The sequence below is a fragment of the Plectropomus leopardus genome, chromosome 18 (assembly GCF_026936395.1).
Source record: "Plectropomus leopardus strain MGB_pleo_1.0 chromosome 18, ASM2693639v1, whole genome shotgun sequence".
In the NCBI taxonomy this organism is placed as follows: domain Eukaryota; kingdom Metazoa; phylum Chordata; class Actinopteri; order Perciformes; family Serranidae; genus Plectropomus; species Plectropomus leopardus.
Genome location: NC_142193.1, coordinates 32684737 through 32697310, shown reverse-complemented (window position 1 = coordinate 32697310; position 12574 = coordinate 32684737). Strand labels below are relative to the sequence as shown.

At 39.0% G+C, this 12574-nt stretch overlaps 2 protein-coding genes across 3 annotated transcripts in view; one reads left to right on the top strand and one right to left on the bottom strand.

The window, feature by feature from the left end:
- The window catches only part of LOC121956098 (neurabin-2-like), a 34858-nt gene extending 25503 nt beyond the window's left edge, over positions 1–9355 (top strand). For both annotated transcript variants that reach the window (XM_088069346.1, XM_042504198.2), the window contains exons 12-15: positions 137–268; positions 693–790; positions 1627–1723; positions 2279–9355. In XM_088069346.1, coding sequence (XP_087925472.1) covers positions 137–268; positions 693–790; positions 1627–1723; positions 2279–2332 — 381 coding nt within the window. In that variant the 3' untranslated portion in view covers positions 2333–9355. The remainder of the gene's footprint in view (positions 1–136; positions 269–692; positions 791–1626; positions 1724–2278) is intronic.
- Positions 1–12574, bottom strand: part of LOC121957144 (phosphoribosyl pyrophosphate synthase-associated protein 2) — a 188561-nt gene that overhangs the window by 164763 nt on the left and 11224 nt on the right. The gene's annotated exons all lie outside the window — the stretch shown is intronic.

The following is a 12574-nucleotide window of genomic DNA, read 5'->3' as shown; positions in this document are numbered from 1 at the left end:
CAGAAATATCACTGCGGAGCAGAATGTACACGTGCACGTCCGTTCCTGTGCTGGCTGAGCGATGACTTAACGCTGGCTCTACCTCCCACATGCCACCTCCACCTCCTCCGCCCACACTCCCTCCCCTCACCTCCAGCTGGCTCATGCGGAGCAGGATAAGTTGCGTTGGCGGATGGAGCGCGCTCAGTTGGAGCAAAACATCCGGGACAGTAAAGAGAGGATGGAGAAGCTGGAGGGCTACTGGATGGAGGCTCAGTCGCTGTGTAAGGTAATTCACACCAGAAAACAAGGAGAAAACTCTCAGTTATATTTGAAGGAGGTGTTTTTTCTCATCATTTATCAGTTCGAGGAGCTTTCAAAACTTTTATTTATTTATTTATTTTTTAGAATTTTTCAAGTTAAACAAACAAATACATACAAACCAATATACAATTTTTTTTATTATTTATTTTGTATTTGATTTAATTGAAGTTAGCAAAGACAATAAGACAATATTTAGTCAGTATGTGATTGTGTATATATGTGTTTGTATACACACACACATGCAGCCCTTTGCAGGTTGTCATGCAGCAAAGGGCCACAGACGGGAATCGAACGCGGCGGCTGCATATGGGGCGCACACTCTAGCAGGTGAGCTAGAGGCCGCCCCATTCTGTTTTTTTTGTAATGTACTGACTGTTTGTGTGTTTCAGGCAGTGGATGAACACCTGAAGGAAACCCAGGCTCAGTACCAAACCCTGGAGAGGAAATACAGCAAAGCCAAGAGGCTGATCAAAGAGTACCAGCAGAAGTAAGGAGGGAGAGACGCATCCACAGCTCAACTCTGTTCATCCACGTACACATTTCAGAGTTTTCTCCATGAAAAAAAATCCTGTAACGACTTAAAATGATTTAGATGCGACTCGGCACCTTTGCCTCATTTAGTATGCATGGATCTATGAATGTGTAAATCAGTCTCCGCCGCTCGCCTGCAGCTGGAGCGTCCTAGCTGACCTTCGACTCTGCTGCTCAGACGGTATAGATAATGTACGCACAGTCATCACCATAGGTGCCATCTGTGGGGGGTGCTGGGTTTTATGCCCCCTGGCCGTTCTGCCATCAGAGCCAGTTATAGCCTGTATTTTTCTACTAACAGTAATTTAAGAATAAAATGTTTTTTGGGTGCTGCATATCCACAAACTTCACAGGTTGGCTTATTAAGTAATAAAAAATGGCTTAAAATTAATTAGTAGCCACGTGCCTCGCTGATGAAGGATGCAAAGGTATCTAACATCAGAGCTGAACAGTTTCGCTGTGATCCCAACGTCTCCCATAACTTCACTGCTCTGAAAATCTGAAAAGAGAAATAGAAGACCCAAAATGATATATTAAGCAGGTTGCTGGTGATTTGGGTTCCCAGAGGCTTTACATTTTACTTTAAGTGATATTTAATAAAAAGCTTTAAAAAAATCTGTAATTGAAGTTGTTCATACATGTAGACACCCTGTAAAGAGGTTAAAAACGGGGTTTTCTTTGGAGTCGCACTTAAAACTTTTGACAGAAGGAGTAAAAAACAGTCCGATATGATAAAATACGATACAACACAACCACAAGACTCTGAAACTTGAATTTTTGTGTGTGCTGCAGGGAGATCGAGTTCCTGAAGAAGGAGACGGCTCAGCGTCGAGCGCAGGAAGAGAGTGAGGCTACACATAAAGAGGAGACGGACAACCTGCAGGAAAAGGTCAGGACACGTTTGCCTCAAACACACTGAGAGATCTGAGCGTTCTGTGTCAGTGTGCCCTGATTTCACACTTTAATCAGTTTATATTTGCATTTTACAAGCATAAACTCTCAGTCTTCTCCTTACATTGACTTTGTGTTGTTTTTTAAAAGACTCAGATATTTGGTACAAAACACTCAAGGTGTTTTCGGGCCCGTTTACCCAAATGAAAAAAGGCCATACTTCTTTGTTTTGTGTGATTGAAGTAACAGTGATTTTTTTTTATAGTTATGGTTAAGACTGATGTTGGTTAAAAATGAACTAATAAAAGTAGAAAATAATATTAATGTATGATATTTGAAAAGCTTGATTTTGAGAAGCACATTTTGTGTGCAGAGCGATGCGAGTGTGTGTGATATTAAAGTCGGCTCAAAGGGTTAATATTCTTCAGCGTACCAAAAGCACATAACGCGCTGCACACTGACTGCTATACAGAAAGCCTCGACTGTGAAACGGAGAAACGTGGCTTTGTTGAAATATTTTTATTTCTCTTCGTCTCTGTTGTCGTCTTCACAGATCACAGACCTGGAGACCAAAGTGGACGCCCTGAAGACCCCCAAACCCTCCTAGACTGCTGCTACTTCCTCCCTCCTGTCTGTGACTGGAAGAGGAGGAGCTCCGCCTTCATTCTGACCCGGGCTGTATTTTATTCAATCAACCATTTACTGCACGGACGGGTGGGGTTAAAAAAAGAAAAAGAAAAGAAGAACAGGGATGACAATTCAAAAAAGACGAGGGCGACATTCAAAGAGGAAACAAGCGGCCTCTCATCTGACATCGGCCAGCGGCTTCGAGCTCTGTCAGTCAATAACCAATCCCAGAATGCTCCCTCTGTAATACCCACAATCCTCCTTGTGTGTCTTCCTGGCAACCGGCTTCTTGGCAATCAACACGGAAACCACATTGGACAACCTGTGCTTTATTTATGGACGATCTGTGTCGGCTTCTCCTCTCTTCGATAACCGCGTAGTACCGGGATTCATTTTAAAGAAGCGCTTCTACTGAACAGGCTCGTCACAAAGTGCTTTACAGAGCGACAGGCGCAATAATAACCGAGCAGGAGAGGAGGTCTTTCGATTGTTGTTATACTACTTTTGAACTTGCTTCCTTTTTGTTTTTGTTCGGGACTGGATTCTTACCAAGAGGACAAACGTGTTTTCTGAAGCATGACATTCAAAAACTAAACGGAGAAATGGGCCAGCGCATTTTTAAAAGACAAAAAACTTTGAAAGGAAATAGCCAAAACCTGCTGATAGATTAAAAAAAAACAAACTACAAAACACGATGGCCGACAAATTAGTGATTGGTGACGAAACCTGTGACCCGGCAGAATGCCCCCCCAAGCCTTCGTTTCTCTTTTCTAGCCTAAACTCTCTGCGAGCGACCGAAGGAATCAGGCAGAGTTGTGCTCTTCAGGTCTGAACTGTGGTGGCAAAGTGTTTGTATATATTCTATACATGTATTTAAAAGTGTTTAAATGGCTTAAGCAATTATCCGAGAGGAAGGCAGCGCAATGAGCCGACGACTGCGAAGTGGTTCAGTAGACCAGAATCAGTCAGTTTCATCTCTTTTCTATCAGCGTCGATGGCAAACAGGGTGTGAATAGTCTCACGTGCTTCTAACGGTGTGTATTTGTTGGTGTTTACTGCAGTATCTGTGTGTTTACATGCACACCGGCGTCCAGAAATTCTTCAGATGGTGCGGGATTTACAAATCTACTCTTACCAAGGATCTTAAAAAACTGATGGGTGAATTCACAAAAAAGATGTAGCAGCTTTTGCAGCCGCTGAACTTAAACCAAATTAGACACAAACACAAAAACAGTCATTCTTAGTGCACTCACAAAGGCTCGATGGCACCCTGTTCAAATGAAGATGAAGAGGAAGGCATGTTCTCTTCACTCAAAAATCACACCAATATTTTCAAGAAAAAAATTACCAAAAACTTATTGAGAAGATTTAGTTGTTTTTTTTTCTTTAGAAAAAATCTTTCCAAAAATCGTTAAAACTTTTTAAAGAAAAAAATTTGCCCAAAATATTTCAAAGAAAACATGCCCTCCTGACCACGACCCAATTTAAAATTAAAAAAAATATATAGATTTATAAAATAAATACAAAATAATAAATATAGAATTAAATCATAGGTTCCTTCCCAGTGCTTAGAAATTTCAATGACATTCTTTCCCCTTTTTGCACCCTACACCTCCACCCCAAAACCATCAATGGTAATTTTAAAATGCAGCTCTAACCAAGCAAATAGCGTCTCGGTGCGCTCGGTGTATCTCTGTTATGTTTAAATACCTTGCCGAAAATTTTGAGGAACGCCTCTGCACTTGTTGGTCGGGACGCGCAGCTCGCAGTCTGAAAAAAATCACTTTAACTTTTCCCGCCTTCGTTCTTCTGCCAGCTGTGTTTTTGGCAAGAAAGCAACATTTATACTTTGCGACGTTACAATCAGACGCAGGAAAAAAGAGGCAAACAGCGGCTGCAAGTGATGCAGAATTTATGGTGCAGTCAGCGGCTGCAATCCGTTCTTTGTGAATTTGCCCTTGAAGTTTGAATATTCTGGTAACTGATTTGCGCACATCTTCCACTTGCATTCATAGTTAGTTATTCATAGTTTCATGAGCCCGGGCCACATAAAAACTAAAATACTCCATAGAGAAGTACGACAAGATGTCGTGAGGTGCTCCTTAGAGTGTCAGTTCAAACATTTCCTGGAGGCAAAGCGGCTCCTCAGATAGTCCCGTTAGTTGAGGTAAACAGGTATGGGTGTAACTAAAGTGCCAAAAATTCCTGAGCGATACTGGATTTTTGAAGAAGCTCTTGATATTACAGAGTTAAAGCTCTGTTAATATATTGGAAAGTATTCTTTTTTTTTTAACATGGATAAATGGCTAAACAGATATTTTTATTAAGGGTGTTTAAATCTGATTATTGAAAAGATATTGACCAAGTTATGTGCTGAATGATTTACAGCAGAAAAATAAATTTGTCAGTTCTCAAACTATTTAACAGTTACACTGTTTCTAAATTTAACATATTTTGGGCATTTCTGAACCTTTTCCTTTTCCTTTTACTCGATGAAATAGGCAGATAATATCGATCTGTATGGAAGCTAAGGGATGCCAAATTTGTTTGTTTATTCTGTAAGTAACCACTTTCCTAATTTGAAAACTTAACTACTACTGAATACTAAGTTTCTGCTTTCATGTTGTTTTAATTCCCCTCTTTTTCAAGTGGTGCAATTTAGTTTTTTCTTTTCTTTACAATAATTTTGACTAAATTAAACACATTTATACCACAAATTGATGCAGAAAAGATAAAAACTGGTGCATAAATACTGATTCCTTCAGACTCGATAGATTTTTTTTATCTTGAATTTCAGACTTTGAGCATAACCAATCAAATTCAGAACAACCAGAGTTTTTAGGTTATATGAATTTGTTAATTAGAATGAGTTTTGTGAAAATTAGGCACAGGCAAGACAATTTTTTTCATAAAAATGATATTTTATAGTTATACATTCAGTGATATTTTAGTTTCAACATTAAGGATTCAGTATTGATTCTGTTCAAAATGATAATTTCAGCTGCTGTAAAATTCAAATTATTTTGGCCGTTCTTTGCCTCCATATCAGCTTGCCAATTTCAGTCATAAATAGTTAGTCCTGCCAAAATCTTTAACTGTCCTTATGTGCTATTGTATCCTTCTGACTTTCTAAAAGCGTAAAACATAGTACGTTCATTAATGAAAGAATTGAAAAATTGTTGCCAGTTATATTTACATTGATATTTCGATCAGTATTTTCTAATCGGTTAGTAAAGTGTCACTATCCTAACATAGGTAGATAGTTTTCCCTCTGAGAAATGTTTGTGAAAGTTAGCCTTCAAACGGATATGAGCTCCAGTGTTAATCTGAAAACTGTGCATGTAAACACACTCCGCATCTCGTGTTTTAGGAGAAGAGTAGAAGGTCGCAGTGCCAGTATTACCACTTTAGGAAATGAACTTAAGTTAGTGATACATGCCTGAAATACTCCAGATATGGGGAAGTGTTGTTGTGGTCGTTGAATGGTCAGATCTTTTTTTTTCTGGAACCTGAGGACCGCCGGAGGTTCAAGTTCAGCCACATAAACTTTTGTTTTCTCCAAACAAAGCTTCTTGTTTGTTGCAAACACTCGGGGCGAACACAGAAATGGTATATCTTGCCAAATAATGTATGTGGAAAATGTATATTCCACCAGAGACGGGAAATGGGTCACTTTCAAATAGGCTGATGCAAAATTGTCTTAATTTATCCACAAAAATAACAAATTAAGACAGTTTCTCGCTGTTTATTACATATTTAACTTTTCTGATTTTACGTTTATTCAGTAGTGGCTGTTAAGTGGCTGATATTCCAAATATGAGGCTCATATTTACATGTAGATGGAAAACTGGTGCTGAGTAAGACAGTGTTCACACACGAGTAACTTAAAATTTTAAACGAGCAAATTGTGTATTTTGCTGCTCTAATGTTTTATGAGTTTATGTATTTCTTTATTGAGATAATACAGCTTGCTGGCAAGCTCTGATTATTGCAAACACTGAATTAGAAAACAGTTTAATCAGGCTACATAACTTCTTAAAAATAATCACTGCAACCAATTTTTTGTTTTTTTTATGTTTGTTTTTTTTACAAACGACTATGGTTCCCAGAGAATGAATTTTAGGCTGAATTGTAATAATGTCAGTGATCTCTTGTCTTCTCCTCCAGCACCATCTTCTGGTCAAACTTTTAATTTGTCAAATACTTTTGGACACATCAGCGTCACCAGCATCTTCTCTCATTTCTCCACTTGTGTATCGCTCAACTCAAGAACTGTAAAAGAATTATTCAGTTAAAAAAAGGAATATGAGAAACGTTAAACTACTGACAAAGGTCATTTTTCCTCTCTCCTCACTGCTGCCCTGAATATACGGTGAAATCGGTCTCAATACAAAAACCCAAAGTAACAACAGTTTGAATGGAATATTGTTTAGACATTATAAGTATGATTGAGTTCTGCAACAAACTCCCAAAACACTGTAAAATCTGATGAGTTGATTTTACCTAAAAAAAAAAAAAAAAAACCGCCAAATATGGTAAATATATATATATTAGTGCTGGGCATAGATTAATTTTTTTAATCTAGATTAATCTCACTGCAATCCTGTAGTTAATCTAGATTAATCTAGATTAAAATTATAGATATGAATTTTGCCAAAGACATTCAAAATAATATCTATCTATCTAAATGATGAAAATGCATCACAAACTGCTTGAGAAAGCTGTTCTACTATAATATTTGGTAAAGAAAAATAATGTTCCATAAGATTTACTTTGGTGTTTAACTTTTTTTTCTTTTGTTAAACACAGACATTTAGGAGCACAGGTTCTGTCTCCATGTGGAAAAAGCTTTTTCCTGCTAACTGGAATGAACAGCAGAGGGCGCAGCCTCTGATAACATGACCCTAACTGAACTGTGGGCCTACATTAGAGGTCATGAAGAAGACCATTAACGGTCAGCAGCTTTGTGACACGGCTTGAGCCAATCACTCCGGTCACTCAGGCAGACCAGCTTCCGCCTTCTTCACGCCCCCTCCGCATAATTCGACCAGGTATACATCCGCGCTTAAACAACAAAGTGAAATTGGTGCCTTGCTCACTGTATAGACCCAACTTAGTGAATAGTTTATTATAAGAATCCCGCGTTAACGCAGCACGTTAACGCCGTTAACGGCCCAGCACTAATATATATATATATATATAATCAGGTGGAAAATAGTCAAAATGACAAATTCAGAGTCAAAAGCCCAGAATGACACCCAGAAATAATGCAAGTCCTGTTTTTCTGCTCTGATGGCTGTGGGATCAAAAATGTCAGTTTGAATGGGTTTCAATGGAGCATTTTTTGACCTGAACAGTCTGAATGTAACTATTTAGTTTCCACAGTGTATTTTAGACTTATTGTAGGAGCTGAGCTGCAAATTAAACAAATATACACAGTGCTGCCAAAATGTATGCCATATGCATGAACACAGCCAAAATTATCAAAAAACAAAGAATAAAAAGTGCGTAAAATGAACCAAACAGTCCCCAACGGAATATCTGCAATATGCAAAAAGAAAAGAAACAAAGGGGGACCAGGAAGGAACCTTGGGGAACACCACAGGCCAGTGGGGCCACTGAAAAGTGCACAACATGCACCAAACAGCCCCTAAGGGAATTGAGTTACATTTACTTAATTTTACTTAAGTTTGGCAACTTAAAAATGATAAATCTAAGTAAATCAATCTTTCCAAGTTTTAACACCTTCAGTTAATCAAGTTTACTTAGCTATTTATCTGTATTCTGCAGGTTGCAAACTAGTCAATCATATTTGTATTGTCTTAAACATGTTAAACCAAACAGAACTTGCAGATCAACTAACTTCATCACTGATGAAATCCTCTTTGTCATGATAAAGTTAAGTCAGATTTACTTGGTTTACTGAGGCTGCTTAACATTAAAAAAAAGGGAAAGATTATTTCACTTGGCATTTTTAAGTTGCAACAACTTCACGAAATTAAGTTCAAACAGCTTAATTTTAACTTAAAGTAGATAAAAGGAAATAAACATACATTAAAATGAATAGTTCTATTTACTTCCTTTTTAAAGGCAGTTGGTTTCCAGGATTATTTTTTATTAAGATCAATTTGTCAGATTTTAGTGTGTATGGTTGTTTAATGTAATATTTAAACATTTTTAAGGTATTTGCTGAGAACTTGCAGTATATTTACATTGTAGTCCTGTTGGACAGGAACAAGACTCTTTTCTTTCTTTTTTTAGAGGAATGAAAATCAGCCATAAGTAACTCACTTGGGTGTTTTTTTATTTCTTAAGTATTTGTCTTACAGCGTCATCTCTCTGTCAAAGCGCTGTGAGCTGTACAGTCGCTGTTTTATCACCAAATGGAGTCGTGATTGCTCTGGGTTCAGTCGGTGATCACTTTGCCTTGTTTATGAGTTAACATGCTGCTTTTGCCTTCACGAAGCCTTCTGATGTGTGCTCGCTGACTATCACTGTCGTTACCCGTCATTAATGCCTGCATTAAAAAAAAAAAACAGAACAAGTGTTTAAAGAGTGTTTGCCGATGAGTACAGTGAAGACAGACTGCCACGTCTGATTGTAGCACCGCAGCATTTAAATGTTGTTACAGATTGTAGACGGATTGATGTCTTTCTTCCACTGTTTCGTCGTTACTCCTCATATTTTAAAGCTCCAGTGTGTAGGATTTAGGGGGAAATATTGACAGGTATTGAATATAAAATACATTGCATTGTTTTCTTTAGTGTGTAATCACCTGAAAATAAGACTTGTTGTGTTTCGTTGCCTAAGAATGTTTCTATCTACATACGGAGCTGGTTGTTGTTCAGAGAATAGGATCGGGACATCAGCGGGAGTGAGCAGCTCAAAGCATTATGGGACTTTGTGACACAAAAGCTGTCGTAGAGACTGAGTACCAAACCACTTGGTGGCAGAAATGCACCAAAACATTGTTTGCCAACCACCAATAAACTTCGAAAAAGTAGCCGATGCAGTTGAGTTTATCCAGTTTGAAAACGCAATCAGTGTGTTTCCACAGTTTAGAGGAGCCTCAGTCACATCAGCTCGATTAATGTGACTCCTGTCTTTGTCCCCGAATACAAGCAGCAAGAAGGAATCTGTTTATCGATGAAGTCTGTCCGACTCATCCACAGCAGCTGGAGATCTGCCCTCTATAAACCTATATTATCATTACAGTCTGAGATATAAACCTATATTATCATTACAGTCTGAGATATAAACCGATATTATCATTACAGTCTGAGATATAAACCGATATTATCATTACAGTCTGAGATATAAACCTATATTATCATTACAGTCTGAGATATAAACCTATATTATTTATATAGTCTGTGATATAAACCTATATTATTTATATAGTCTGTGATATAAAACTATATTATTTATACAGTCTGAGATATAAACCTATATTATTTATATAGTCTGTGATATAAATCTCTATTATTTATATAGTCTGTGATATAGACCCAATTACAATCACAGCTGTTTATTTACAATAACTTCAGGGTTGAAAAATGACGCCTCACATTCATATAATCAAACGACGCTGAGCATCAGTTAAAAAAAAAATCAGTATCAGTTTAAGTGTTCGCTATATTCAAAATATTTTCAGCGCTTTATCTTGCTGTCAGACAGCTCTTACTGACAGTATTTGAAGCTGTTATATCAAAAACAAACTGATAAAAACAGTCATTTTACTCCACAGAGCGGCGGAGCTGCTGCTCTGCTGCTGCTCTGCTGCTGCCTCAATCAGCTGCTGTGGAAGATAAAGAGGAGAAAATACTCAAATATAGTCAACACTTATACTGATATTGATTTATTTCGGTTGTTAAAATATGTTTTTCTGTGTCCCCGTCCACACCAGGACGTCGCTTTGCTTCTGTGTTGGTGTTGTAGGACTGTTCTTTATTTATCAGGGCTGGGGAGTGACTTTTTTAATTAAAAATAAATATAAAATATGACCTTTTAAAGTTGTATATCCTTCACCTAAGCCAAAATTAAAAACACAAGTCCCTCTGACTAGGAGGATGCTCAGATCTCCGAGTCCAGTTAAAGTCTGACTGAGGCATTTACATGACGGAATAACTTGATCAGATTATCTGGTGAATTAGTCTGATTTAGAGAAATTAGATTTAGTTTGTTTTCATGCAGACTAAAACGTTTACATGTATTTTAAAGTCCAGTTTTAGTCAGACTGACACAGTAATGTGACTTTTTTAACATCATGTATACGTAGTGAAAGTGATGGTAAATGTTTGCCAGTTATCAGCTGCCAAAACTGCTCTCATGACTGTGTGGTAATGAAGTGCGATATTTTTTATTTATTCAGTTTTTTAGGTTTCCTGCTCATGGTGTTGTGTGTAGCAGCCGTAAGACGAACAAATGTCAGCCTCTGCAGCATTTCACAACACGTTTGTGTGTTCACAGCATTTTCACAGGTAAGTACGTAAAAACAAGTTAAACTGTAACGTCCGTGCTGTTAGCGTCACTGCCACACTGTTATCTTTCTTTGTTACCAGAATAAAACAAACAAAAATCCAAACTACCCTCCATGTTTACAGCTAACATGAATCACTGTGACCAAAACTAGAAAAATATGTTTTCTTGAGTTTAAAGTGGCGACACAGAGAAATGGCGGGCTGCACGTGGGACATGCCCCCCCGCACTTCCCGTGTCTGTGCCCTCTGTGTCCCGCACGCTGTGCGCCCTCAGTTCATCAGTAACATGCGTAACTTGTTTTTCCGAGCGGTTTTTAAACGCACCGAGAATAGGCGGCGGCGTGCACGCGCTGTCTTGTCGTGATCACATGTTGCAGCTGGCACGTGCGGCAGCAACGCTGCTCTGAACTGTCGCTTTTAACGAAAATAACGCAAATAATGAACCGCAAACCGACCCGCCGGAGACCCACACCTGCTGTCCTCCTTCAACACAAACCGCGTGAGTCGAGTCAGCTGTTTCCGGTTTATAATATTCCGTAAATTAATTAATTCAGTGTCAATAAAGCTTCATGCTAACGGTAGTGTTTCTGCGGCGGTCAGCTTCATGCTAACGGTAGTGTGTCTGTAGCGGTTAGCTTCATGCTAACGGTAGTGTTTCTGCGGCGGTCAGCTTCATGCTAACGGTAGTGTGTCTGTAGCGGTTAGCTTCATGCTAACGGTAGTGTTTCTGCGGCGGTTAGTTTTATGCTAACGGGAGTGTTTCTGTAGCGGTTAGCTCTATGCTAACATTAGTGTTTATGTAGCGGTTAGCTTCATGCTAACAGTAGTTTTTCTGCGGTGGTTAGCTTCATGCTAACGGTAGTGGCAGTTAGCTTCAGACCTTAACCTATGCGCAGTTTGTGCTCACTGATACAACACAACAGACACAGCAAAAAGGACAGAGCAGGACAGAGACCACAACAGAGCAGGACAGACCAGGACAGAGCAGGAAGGAGACCAGGACAGAGAGCAGGCTGCAGCTCTGACAGTCAGGGAGACACTTCACAGGTGAGGACAGATAATAACTAGCTGAGGACACGTTGTCTTTAGGATAAGAGTGTCTCTGAGATGAATGTCTGCAGCTGTGTCTGAACTTTTCATGTCCCGTGTTATCTCTTCATTATGAGGCTGTTAGAGGGACATTCAGAGTCAGCTCATCCAGAGAGTCAAGATTACGTTTTCACGTTAACGTCCAGTTAGTTGCATTCTGCGATCTCACCACTAGATGTCAGTCATTTCTGCACACTGGCCCTTTAAATCGACCTCTGCGCGGCGGCTCGGGGTCAGAGCGTTCAGTGCTTTGCTAAAGGGTTTAAGGTGATGGCGGTTGAGATTTTGGGGAGCGTGTTCGTCCAAACTCACGGTGCACATTGGTGATAAACGCTGAAGGTAAACAGATCCCTGTCGGTCTAGTTTGACCTTGACAACTGGTTAATCCTGTCCCGTAACCACGGTAACCAGTCTTTGAACACAGAACTGGAAGAACGGATACTTGTTCTGTCGACGGAGTGCACACGTTTTTTCCACGGAAAAAGTGCACTGTATAGTGTGTTTGCCATTTTGTGGCGGTGTTCGAATTCTGTTTCATTCATGATATAGTGCACTCCGAAATACCCACAATGCACAGCAAATCTGAGTGTCAGTGAGCTATGAGAACAAAAAACAAACCACTAAAAAAGCAAAATAATCGCTCTTAATCATAA